At 39.7% G+C, this 13267-nt stretch overlaps 1 protein-coding gene across 2 annotated transcripts in view; it reads left to right on the forward strand.

Annotated features, from left to right (window-relative positions):
* arid5b (AT-rich interaction domain 5B) overlaps nt 1-13267 on the forward strand; it is a 75005-nt gene that overhangs the window by 49016 nt on the left and 12722 nt on the right. Inside the window, exons 1-5 of one of the 2 annotated variants that reach the window (XM_069538656.1) lie at nt 2853-4041; nt 4138-4301; nt 5995-6274; nt 11815-11867; nt 12936-13033. In XM_069538656.1, coding sequence (XP_069394757.1) covers nt 3996-4041; nt 4138-4301; nt 5995-6274; nt 11815-11867; nt 12936-13033 — 641 coding nt within the window. In that variant the 5' untranslated portion in view covers nt 2853-3995. Of the gene's footprint in view, nt 1-2852; nt 4042-4137; nt 4302-5994; nt 6275-11814; nt 11868-12935; nt 13034-13267 lie in introns of those variants that run through there. The other variant, XM_020096580.2, reaches the window with a different exon arrangement.

Below are 13267 nucleotides of genomic sequence, written 5' to 3' on the forward strand. Positions count from 1 at the left end.
AAAGGTGAATTATTATAATTATTGTTGCTCAGTATTGTGTTTTGCCCTGGGGGAAATTCTGTACCGTAGCTTGCATTGCAACACAAATGTTACCTTTGACTGTGAGCAATGCTGAAAATTGCTGAGTGGGTGTCAGGGCCTTCAGTGAATTTGCAACAAAGTGAGACAACAAAATATGTCAAAACATGTTTTTCACCCACCACTGCTTGTTCTAGTCATGCCTCACCCATCCACCCCCTCCCTAACCTTCGTGTTTGAACTTGGACCTTGTTACGCTGAGAGGAAGTAGAAGTTAAACTGTAGAATTAAGAGACATGAGTGGGAGTGTTGTTTCAAAGGAAAAGAGTGGAGTCAGTTCTTCCTCAGTCCGTCACTGTCTGTCTTAGATGTGACTGTTTCACAACAGAGCCACAGCGTTCTTTACACTTTTAGAGAAATGAGCATTTGATTTTTATATTGCTCATTGAGCTTAGCTGAAGTTTTCATTAGTAGCACTCCTTTGTAATATTATTCTAAAGTAATTTAAAATTAATTCTGCGAATAATTCTAATTCTAAATAAAACTCTAAAAGTGATTTGTTTCAGCTGGACATTTGTAAAAGCTCATAAAATCCATTGTCAACATTCATTACAGCCATAATTTGACTAAAATGATTCAGTCCTTTACTAACAAGACTATGGATAGCCAATAGTCGTCGAGATATTTCAAAACAATTTTTTTACATTGACAGAAAAAATGTGCATAACCACAGTGACCAGTAGTTTTTCTGCTTTTCGTAACCAGCCTTCTTTTAAGGACACAGTCATGAAGTGAACACATTAATTTAAGATACTGAGTTTTTTTTACTCGGTCAGTTTCGTGAGCGATATCAACTGAGGCGTCCGTCAGTGGATTTCTCCAGTCGGCCTGATCCGTCTCTCCGTTCCCAGCAGCCTCTCAATCAATCAGTCCATTTTGTTGCGGTTCCCTGTGGCTCTGCAGATCTGTCAGAACCCTTCCCGCTCTGTCTCTAATGACTTTTTCATTATCATTGACATCAACTGAATGGTAATGAAACAGAGGTATTAGGGCTGTATTTAATTGAATCTGAAGGGGGGGGGGATATTACACATAACTGTGTTGTAAAACTGTTGAGAGCTGAGAGCGTTTGGCTGCATCCAGATCAAGTTGTCAGAATGTCCCACTGCTGATGTCATCCTGACTTCTATAGCTCTGGCTGACATGATGGATTCAAACCCCATGGAATCCAGCTTACCTGTGTGCGTGTGTGTATATGCATATATGTTTATGTATGTATGTATGTAAATACATTTGTACATATGTGTGTATATGTGTATATGCATACATGTGTTTGTATTTATGTGAATATGTAAAAAACGTGTATATATATATGAATGTGTTGTGAGCTGTGACTCATGGGTATTTGTGTGTGTGTGTGTGTCTGTGCTTGTGTGCTTTCTGGGGTTTGTGTGGGACCAGTCACAAGAGTCCTCTGGTCACTTTAAGGCAGATTTCAAAGTCATGTCACAGACCCATATAAGCAGAAAACCACAGAGGAAGAAGTAACTCAATGGGAAGTAAATCAGTCAAGGAAGTGAGGAGCTTGTTCAGCAGCCATTTTTGGTATATGACTATAATGCCCATTTTTGGCTCTTTGAGGGAAGTATCATGTATACTTAAATGATCTGTTTCTTTTCTAGTACACTGACAAAAACACTTAATGCCCACAGGGAGATAAAAATATCACATATCCCAGGGTGCTATAAAATCACCATCTTGTGATGTTAGCTTAGTTTTTTTTTTATGGACTATAAATGTCTATTTTTCCATTCTAGAAAATCAATCTTCACAGAGTCAGTCTGTGTTTGATTTCCTTTGTGTTATTCTAAAGCTGAACACTCCTCCCTTATGCAACTCTGCCAAACAGAGAGCAGAGCAGAAGGTCTGCACAACTTCTGCAGCACAGAGAGCGGTTGTCTGCGCCTGACCTTGTGTGCCTGTTTGTGCATGTTTACAAAAATACACAAATGCATCATTTGACCCCAGTTTTCAGAAACATCCACCTGGGTTGTTTAACAGCTCTCAGGTTGTCCTTCATCAATAAGTCAATTCTTTTAAACTCGCTGGCTGTCCTCTCATCATGTGCTATGCAGCAGGGTTTTGGCTGTAATTGCAGCAAACAGCATTTTCCTATGCAGCAGCATTTGACCCAATGAAAAATGTAAGCAGACAGGCAGGTTATGCAACTGAGTGTAGGGTGTCACAGGGTTAGCGACGGGACTTAAAACAGAGCTGCACTGAGAGTGTGACCTCACTCGGTTTGTTTAACCCGGCGTCACATGTTCAAATCTAAATCGACAAGTCAAACCTATAAGCATTTATCATGTGTCACATACTGTTTGTGTTTTATATGACTACATGTGTTTCTAATGCTCTGTACACTGTATGTCTGGCATTTAGGTTTTTCTCAAGATTTGTTCTAGTTCAAGTGGATTTATAGGTTGTATTTTAAGTTAATTTATATGTGAGTTTGTACAAAAGGAAAATGAGCTGAGGCTATAAATGTTATGATATGTGGTTTTATCTATTCAATGAATATTTAGTGCTTGTGTATCTGCCCCAGTCTTAAAATTAAACTCAAGCATAAATAAATCATGTGGTTTATGTAATTTCTCAGCATTAATGAGTAATTGGCAGAATAAAAGCGACAGAGTGAGAAAACACTGAGGGAGGAAACACACCCAGAGCTTTCTAAGTTAAGATTACAGCGTTGAAAACTTGTTTTTTTTATGTGTGTGTGCTAAGGGGTTGACAAATGCACAACAAATGCCCTTGGAATTTTCCCTGCCCTGTTCCTCTGCAGCGTAGCGGTTGTGAAAACAACAGCGTGGAGTGATAGGTTGCTGAGTTGTGATCATTTCACCCTTTTTAATGACTTGCCTTTTAGTTTTATTCAGCTCCGTTGTTATTGTAACATTTTTTTTTTATGGGAATTCGATCCGACAAAAATAATCACAGAGTCTTTTTGGCAGAGAACAACCTTGGATGTGATTTAATTGTCATTGCAGATGGAAGGAAAGAACGTTGACGCTGTGAAATACGTGACTGAACTCGGATTATTTGAAGTTTTTCTTTCTCTCTCTCTCTCTCCTTTGAGCTTATCTGTGTTTGTGTTGCTGCGTGGAGGCGAGGCACTTTGCCAAGTAGTTACATTACTGTCGCGGGTTGACATAAACGTGGGTGTACAAAGGACTTGGAGGGCTTAAATTCTTTATTGTGTGTGTAATGTGAACTGAGCAATTATATCTGCCAGCCTTTCAAACAAAGAGCTCCTATCAGGCAGATTCATGTGTTTTTAATTAACAGCGTTCAGCTTTAAGACATGAGCGGGCTCTAACCACAGAGGGAGCAGAAATAGATGCATGATGATCAGTACATCTGAGGTGCTATAGCATAATGTCATTCTTTATTTACGAATGACTGAGGACGACTGTGGAAAAACAAGACAAGACACTGCTGTATTATACATGTTGTTGTGGTGAAGAACACATAAAGGCTCAGAGTTTTGCCGCATCTGTATCAAATATTTCTCTTAGCAGGGACTGTTTGCCTAAAATGTATTCCCTTTAGTGGGTTTGTGGGTTAACCAGCATCTGTCATTTACAGTATTATACTAACTGCTTGACTGTTCCGACGCCCTCATGTGAAATCTTAAAAATACATCTGTCTGAATTTAAATGTTGTTTCTCTTCGAGGGTGAGAGGGAACTTGAGGATCGTGTTTACTCGCACATTGGAGCAATTTGGTGGCCTGCTACACCATCGAACTAATCCAGTTTAAAAATAATTAGCTACAGGCGAGCAGGCCTGTGAAATTCCTTTCTCTGATTGTAAATGTTCCTGTCAGAGTCGAGTCAGTGTTCCCAGAGGGGAAATGCATTCTTGGTCGTAAAAGTTTTCACATGTCTTTTTTATTCATCCTTTCAAATAAAATAGATGAAGAGGAAAATATTAAACTTAACCAAATGCTGGCAGCAAAGAGGTGAAAATACTCAGCACACAGTGCTGCATCAGACACGCTCCTCCACCTCCACCTAAATAGATCATTCTCATCTTTCAACGTTTCCTTTCCACTCAGCTCCCAACCTTAAAGGGCGACCTCGGAAGAAGAAACTGTCCATTTCTCAGAGGAGGGACTCCCAGGGTCAGGTTCAGGGTCAAGGGTCATCAGGGTCAACCCAGGGATCAGCGGCAGTGGCAGCACAAGACCCCAGCAGCCCAGAGAGCAAAACTACAACCAAGGTAAGATCAGGCCACAGAAAATAACAATAAGGAAATGTAAAGTGACATGAAAGATCCCTGAGGGGGAACTCACATGTTACAGCAGCACAGAGACAAACTGAGAGCTCATAATAGAGAGAAAGTTTTCTTTGAATTCAATAAAATAAAAAGTAATAAATAAGAGATGTAAGAAAATGGATTTACATACTATTCTAAAAAGAATACATACATAGGTTTGTGTGTGTATAAATATATAATATAGACTTTATAAGATGATCTATGATGTTGATATGAGAAGATATGGAAATAGAATATAGGCAATAAAATAGAAAATAAAATGCAAATACAGAACATTTGCACACAATATAACCTGTATATTATCTGTAGAAACAATATAAGTTTATATAAGTGAGTTATGAAAATCATTGTCCAACAGAAGTCCAGCACAAACGATATAACTCATATAAACATATTATTCAGAGAAATAAAGTACATGATATAATAAGTATTGTTCAGTAAACTGAGCAGTCTCCTGTCGTACAGTAGTTTCACAGCAATGACATCTAAACCCATGTTTACAGCAAACTGCTTTAAAGTTCATCAGTAACACAACAAGGTGCTGATTCAGAGGTACTGATGATTCAGTGTTACAGTCTGTACAGTACATGTAGGACATGTGACTGTGAAGGCCACATATTTATACTCTACACTACAGGATGAATAAGTGAATTTCATTATTAATTAATCTGATGATTATTTTCTTGATTAATTCATCGTTCGGTCTATATACTGTTAAAATATGGTGAAAAATAGTTTCATAAAACCCAAATCAATTTTATCAAATTGTCTTTTTCTGGGCAATCATTGGTTCAACATATTAAATATTATTCCATTTGTCATCACATAAGACTAAAATATTAAAAGCTGTAAGTGGTATCTTTTAAAATCTGAAAATAGTGTGAATGATTAAAAGTTTACCAAATTGTTTTCTCACTATTTTTCTGTCAATAGATTGGATGACTTATCATTTCGGCTCTGAACCAACATGATTTGCTTATATCTGACTAATTTGTTCTGTGAGGATATCATTGTTATTCAACATCGCCCTCGGTGTCTCAAAGTCTTTTTTCTTCCTCCAACCACAATAATAGACATTTGAATGTGCATTATGTACAGCATACTCCCACGGGGGGAAAGAAATGTTTTTCCGCTGGATATTTTAAAAACAAGAAGCAGGATCATGAGCACAGAAGACTCAAATATCATGTAAAAAACGAAAATTTAATTAACGTTGCACAGGCAGACTTTTGTCATATATTATACACAGACTTTGTATTATTGATTCTGCTGCTTTTTATCCAGCTCCTCTACGACATTGGTTGTAATATTCAAAGTGAAAGAAATAACCTACCCTGAAAGCCCTTCCATACTTGTTGTTCCAGTGACCTTGGAGCAGTTAAATCAATATTAGCAATTCTCTCTTGAAGCTGCAGTCAAACTAATCTGTTCCTAATCTCTGATGACAAGAGGAGCCGCTCCATTGATAATCAATGAGAGGCTGCATCTGTGGCCTGTAGGAATATTTGTTTGTGCTTGAACCCAGACACGTCTCATCCGGAGCGCCTGACATCATCTGAATAACACTCTCTGTTCAGGGTTCGATTCTTCAATCTACAACCTGATCCGCCTAACCCCTCACTCTCTCTGTTTGCAGGTCAAACCCAACTGTAAAACGGTACCCAACGGAAAAATAACGCCAGCAGCCAAACACAAGGCCAACAGCCTCAGCAAGAAATCCTGCGCAGAGGAGAAGGAGAGAGGGAAGGAGAGGGAAAAAGAAAAGGAGGAGAGAAGCGAGAGGGAGGAGAAGAAAGAGGAGGAAACATCAGAGGAGAGTCGAGCGGAGGAGCAGACTTTCCTAGTATCACTGTACAAGTACATGAAAGACAGAGACACGCCCATAGAGAGGATTCCCTTCCTCGGCTTCAAACAGAGTGAGTAGAGTTCTTATTCCCTCACTGGCAATGTTTAAACAAGGGCGCACTCCAGCTCACGCTCACAGGTCTCATAGTAAAGTTTGTGCGGATTTATTTTACTTGGTTTCTTGGTTTATTTTGGAGATTTAGCTCTTGTCGACAGTACTGCAGATATATTTTTGAACTATTTTCCCCATTGTTTAAAAAGAAAAATCGACATGAGAAGACAAAAAACGACTAGAGGCGCTCAAACAAACATGCCGGGTCGATAAATGGTATGAGGATAACGATCCTTGATATTATTATTATATTGTGAGCCTGCTTAGTTAGCTTATTGTCAGCAGGTGTATATTCTGTATATTGGGTGTGTATAGGCACCATTGTTGATATAATTTCTGATTCTAGCAACAATGGGCATGCATAAATTCAAAGTAAGCTGTGATGTCATTGTTTCACACGTAGACACAGTTACACAGAAACTGGGGGTTTTGAAAATCTGTACTTTGGAAGTTATTTGTAAAAATATCCGTTTTAAAACATGGATGAGAGGCTCAAACGCACTGAAGAGTTTGTTTTGTAAAATATCCACTTTAGTGTGGACAGGAAGTTGGGTGATAAAGAAACTAATAGAGTTATAAAGTTTGGAAGATTAGTATAGTTATCAGTTATCAGCAAAAGACATAAATGTACCAATTGTTATTCAGAATTTCCATGCAAACAGAAAAAAACCCGGATTACTTGAACCCTTTAATTTCTTGTGCATAGAGATAAGAAACAGAAGCGTGTTTCAAATCACAGTTTTGATCAGTGAAACTCTGTAAGTCATACACAAGAGAAGAGAAATGGGCGGGGGGGAAACCCTGTGTGGATTTTAATCAGCACATCTAATCAACCCCCCCCCACCATTGTGGAAGCAGTAGCTGCATTTCAGTCAAGTCAAGGACAGATTCTTTCTTGGCCATCCAGAATACGAGAGGGTTTAGGGGGACAGCAGCCAACTACTGCAGGCCTAATGCCCAAAATCTCTAAATTACTCTGCTGTTTAACTGTAAAAAACAAATCTGCAGTAGCAATAAACTAGAGGAATGATTGTCTATGCTGAGAAAAATCTGATCTTGCGAGTAGTGAAAGACTCTGGAGGCTTCCTGTCAGAGCACGTTTTGGTTTGCTTTTATAAAAGGGGAGAATATCTTCTCACACTTGTCAAAGGGTTTTTTTTTTTCAAGGCCAAGAACGTCCTCTAACAGTGTTAGAAGAACATCACATGTATGGGGAACACGTCTGCCCAAGATGAAAGATTTCTAATATAGGTCGGATGCCTAGCTCGCACTCACTCGACACGGGACCGAGAGCAGGAACATGCTCGTAAACATCATAACTGGCAACACTCTGGTCTCCGGGAATTGAAAAAAAGGTGCATTTTGTTTAATGCTTTTGATCTCGAGGCGACACACATCAGAACGTGAGCTCTCTCTCTCCTCAAACTGTGTTTTCTCCAAATTGACTTCTTTCTCAGTCTTTATTTCGAGGAAGGAAATCACATTTGCATTAATGTCAAACGAGCCAAGAAAGATTTAGCCGTTCCCGTCAGAACGTGGAAACCGCAGCTCCGGCAAATTAACGAGAGAGAGAGATGTCTGTTGAGTTTAACTGTGACAGTTTATAGCACAGTGAAAGTCATTATTCTAAACTATTACACCAAGGTAAGCTGTGGTCACCTCGACTCTGCTAACCTCACCACAGTATTTTGACAATCTTGTCATCTAGACTCCCGACACGTTGTTGCTTAAATAGGTCATTGTGGTTGAGGGGGATAGAGAGAGAGAGAGCGAGCGAGGAAGCTGCAGCGAGCGTCAGGAGGAGAGTTGCATCCCCAACATGCTTCGCTTCTGCTCAGCGTTTCTCAGTTTGAGCTCAGGATAAACTCGAGGTCCACGCGCCAACTGCTTTACATACAGTACATGCTTTGAATCTCAAAACCAGACACATCATAAGCGAGCCCTCATTAAACGGTGGAATCATGCTGTTTAAACTTCGTCCTTGGCAGCGTGCACGCATCAGCACATGTGAAGGGGAGGGGGGGAACACATCATAATTAATACAACAAACCCTCAGATGCAATCAGGTGCCGTTTTTATATTATTCCTTTAAACTGGCTACAGATGCATTAAACGATCAAAGAATCCACTTTCCTGTGATGGAAATTGAAACGATGTTGTTTAAGTTGCATTTGAGTAGTAAATCATTTTATGAAGTTTAACAAAGCAGATGTTTGAATGATTTCACAGTCTCCCGTGCTTTGTTGGCTGATCCAACTAAAATATACATTTGATTCAGAAAACGAATGAAAAAAAAAAGAAATTCATCCATTATCCACATATTATTTATGTACTTTCCATCTCATCTTAGCTGCGGAGTCAGACATGTTTGTTTTAAAGACTGTAAATGTACCTCTTGACAGCCCCGCAGAGATTTATGAACTAACCAGCAGTTGATTTGCCTTTACCTCAAATGGCTCATAACATATTTTAAACCCAGTAATTTTAATTTCGCTGGTCTAACGCCGGGGTCCTCTTGTTTGCCTGCCTCACCCTCATGTTGAATTTATATTTCACTTCGGGGGTTGTATGTATTAAACATCTTAGAGCAGGGTTTCTGATCTGAGACCAGTCAGCCTCTTAACTCTATGTCTGTGATAATAATCACATGCATTCACATGACTGCCAACATATCCTTCAATGTCACTTGTTGAGAAGCTGCGGCTGGGGGGGGGGGGGGACTTTCCATAAATGTTCTGATTATTTTCCCAGTTCGTCTCGTTTGTCTCTAAAATATCAGAAAAAATATCCGTCACATTTTCCCGAAGCACAAGCTGACATATTCAGAACTCAAATATATTTTACATTTACTCTCATAGAAAACAAAGACGTCTTGAGCTGCACAACTTGAAATTTGAGTCAGATAAGGATTATATTTCCAATATGAAATGTGGGTTGAACAATGACTGTATTATCAGTATAGGGCTTCAACTAAAGACTTATGAGATCATTTTCCACTATTTCTGCTTAAGAATTTACTGAAATTATATCTATCATTGTCCTTTGGTTAATTAATTGTTACAGCTTTAATACATTTTTCTTCTTTTATGTATATCTAATGCGCAAAATGCCTCAAGATGCCTCAGTTCAACACTCCTCGAATAACTATTTGAAAAAAGTGGCTCTAAATTACTTCAGTGAACCGATTCTCAGAGGCTGAATGCACCTGAATCACACAGTCGACAGCAGTAGTTGGCTGAGGAGCAGTACATTTGGAGAGGGAAACTGTGGCTGCAGTTTATTCATGTGAGTTGCCGTCCTTCTATTTTTTATCGCTTGGTTAATATTGACTCCACAGCTGCAGCCATTGAAGTTGTATGGGTGCAGCAGAGGCGTTGAAGAAAATGAAGGATGCAGCACAGTGAGGAGGAATAAAACCTGAATAGTAGCTGCTACATTATATATTTTGAATGTCCTTGATCTGGAAGATTAACTAGTAAGTGTGTGTGTGTGTGTGTGTGTGTGTGTGTGTGTGTGTGTGTGTGTGTGTGTGTGTGTGTGTGTGTGTGTGTGTGTGAGAGAGAGAATGCAGCTATTCCAGACGCATGTGTGCCTCAGCATGTGATTGTGAACATCAGTTCCAATTTGTCTCCGTCTTTCAGCCTTGTTGTCTAATTGCCATGCCATCGTTGTGTCATCGAGGCTGCATTGTGTCCCTGTTTTGTCATCCTTATCTCAGTGATAATTGCCCCTGCCAAATAGAGGGGAATTAAGAAAAGAAATTGCTAATGACAAGACATCTAAGAAAAGGCATGTTCTCTCATTTCCTTTATCTGTTCTGTCCCCTCCCAGTCCCGTGTACCATTGTTGTAATTACAGTCGATGCATAACAAGCTAGTTAAATAGACCGGTTTTCTGTTTTCACAGTGAGCAAGCACAATACGCCAGAGTGCTCAGTTCAAACAGAAAAACCTACCCAGCTCCCTTTGTTATTCCACCCGTGCATTGACAACGGTCGCAGTGAGGAGGGAAGGAAAAAATCAATGCTGTCAAATGCGGAGATAGGAAAATGTCATTTTGACAAATGCAAGGCTTTGTGTACGCACAGATTGAATTTTGATGGATTTCTCCCCAGGCGAGGCCTCCTTTTCTTATTTATAGGCCTTCACATAAAAATGTTAAACAATGATGTTACAGAAAGCAAATACAAATGTCATTGGCACAAAAAGTCCTCCAATGAACTTGTGCCTCTTTGTTTGTGGGAAATATTTCTCTTTCAAAGACAGACAGCCATTTCAAGCCTTTCTGGAAGCTTTCATGGCTATTTTTAGGATGTTACACAAGACGTGTCGTTTGATACGGCCTGTCATGGGGTGTTTACGTGGCCAAATCAATGCAAATGAATTTGCATTAGTTCAAACACAAGTTTGAACATATTGCCAGGCGTTTGATGCCTGTAATGGTGTTCATTCATACCTGCAGGCTGGAGCTGAGGGTTAACAAATTCCTTTGTCAGGATGAGGCAGATACAGCATTTTATCAAACAGCAGTGATTGTACAAGTGCTCTATATTCATTTACATTATTTCTGCTGGAGTGCATCCATCTGTCTGTCTATCTATCTATCTGTCTATCTATCTATCTATCTGTCTATCTATCTATCTATCTATCTATCTATCTATCTATCTATCTGTCTGTCTATCCGTCTGTCTGTCTGTCTGTCTGTCTATCTATCTATCTATCTGTCTCTGTCTGTCTGTCTGTCTGTCTGTCTATCTATCTATCTATCTATCTATCTGTCTATCTATCTATCTGTCTCTGTCTGTCTGTCTTAGTCATAATATTACGAGAATACTTTTTTTTTTGTAAAATTAGCAGGAAGCAGAACTTTAAAAAAAAATCTTGAGAAACTACGAAATCCCTTTGAATAAAACGCAGATGTAACCAACAATACACTCGACCACATTTCCTCCTCCACAAAAGAGTCTGTGTGTTCTTTCTTTGGAATACACACAGTTTATTGCACAATATTTTAAAAGTCCTGAGGCTCCTTAGGATAATGTGATATTGAAACTTTTTCTTGTAAAATGATGGCTTTAATCTCGACATCTATGTTGTTGTTTTTTAAGTGGCCCTAATACTCAGCCGTAAAAGTAAAAACAGTTTAGAGATTGTAAAATTAACTCCATCATTTCCAACTCCATGATTTTATGTTGCTACTAATCCAGTTATGTACTCAGAGTATAACTCGGAAAGGAGCCACTCGGCATAACGAGCACTCCTGGGTTTGATATTTAAGTATGTTTTGCTGCTGATACTTAAATGAACCGCTTCGCTTTGTAATGAAGTGTATTTACATTCTGGTTTTACTGCTTTTACTTAAGGAAAGGATCTGAATACTTCCTGCAGCACTGTATTTATCTGCCTCTCTCTGCTGTAATGACTGTATATGTTGACGTCATGTGTTTCTGGTCCTTTCCCAGAGTTCCTGACTGCCTTGTTTGTCTTCTGTCTCCCACAGTCAACCTTTGGACCATGTTTCAAGCTGCTCAGAAACTTGGAGGATATGAGTTGGTAAGTATTCACATATGTGGCAATATATTCCTTCTCCCTCCCTCCTTCTCTTCGTCCATCTCCCCCTCCTTCTCTTTTTCCCTCCTCCTTACGTCTCCTGCGTTCTTTTTCTCCATTATCTCTCCCGCCCTCTCTTGTCTTTCTACCTACGTCCCCTCTCTCTTTCCTCTCTCTCTCTCTCTGCCCTCGTTTTGCCCCTTGAGGTCAGTCACTATTTTCCCAAGAAGAAAGTCTTGCTCAGAGCCACATTTAGCAAAAATGATGCCATTGTTTCAACCCCCCCTCCTCTTAAGAGTGGAAAACACATGTTTCTCTGCTCAGCACTGGTCAGAAGGAAATTGGTCAGATCGTTGATTTTTTTTCCCATGTTGTAGACGTGAAATGCCCACAAGTGCGCACACACACACACACACACACACACGTGTGAGTCAGAAATATTGTATATGATGCAGAGGCTTTAAACTTGGCTGCCTCACCTGCCAATTATTCACTCACTATTCATCGACAAAGTTTTTCCAAAGTGAAGTCAACGTGTGATGTGAAGTCGTCAGTAGAATAGTCACGTTTTTTTTTGTTAGCCTGCTGATACAACGTGATCCACACACACACACACACACACACACAGCCAGATCTGACCATAAACAGGCTACACATCGTATAACTGTGGCTCATATCCTTTCAAAAAACCCCTCAAATATCTGCAGCTGATTATCTCACGCTTCATGCCGTGGCTTTTGTTTGCTCTGTGGCCGCCCGGAGTTTTGTGTTTTGTGTCGTAGCCTGTCGTCTGTTATGGGATAAGAGGTTACAGCAGGAACAAGTGACTGCATGATGTTAACAAAGCTTATTATGTTAGAGAATTGAGTGTTGAGGATTCAATAACTGGAACATCATGACTCAGTAACTCCCTAAGACCTCACAATGATGTCAACCACTTATGGACTTCTTTGTTTTTTCATTTCTTTCTCACATGTTTTTTCAATTTCCCTCATGCTACATTCATTTTATTTTCATCCTTTGTCTCTTTTTCTCATTACTCTCTTCTGTCTTCTCGTCCGTCCCTCGCAGATCACAGTGCGCAGACAGTGGAAGCATGTATATGATGAATTGGGCGGCAACCCCAGCAGCACAAGTGCGGCCACGTGTACACGGAGACACTACGAGAGGTGAGGTGATCACATATATACGACACGTCGCCGTAGTGTATACACATGTGGAAGAATAACTCCCGCACAGCTGCATCAACTATGATTTCACAATGTCAGACGCTGCAAGACAGATATAGATCATGTTCTGAGGAAACTGGTGTGCTGACACACACACGTAGTCCAGTGCTTGAGGATAGTTTGCCAATCGTCTTTCACACGCAGTTCTAATAGTATTAAGAAATGCAATCCTCA

Source organism: Paralichthys olivaceus, chromosome 14, assembly GCF_024713975.1.
Source record: "Paralichthys olivaceus isolate ysfri-2021 chromosome 14, ASM2471397v2, whole genome shotgun sequence".
Classification (NCBI taxonomy): domain Eukaryota; kingdom Metazoa; phylum Chordata; class Actinopteri; order Pleuronectiformes; family Paralichthyidae; genus Paralichthys; species Paralichthys olivaceus.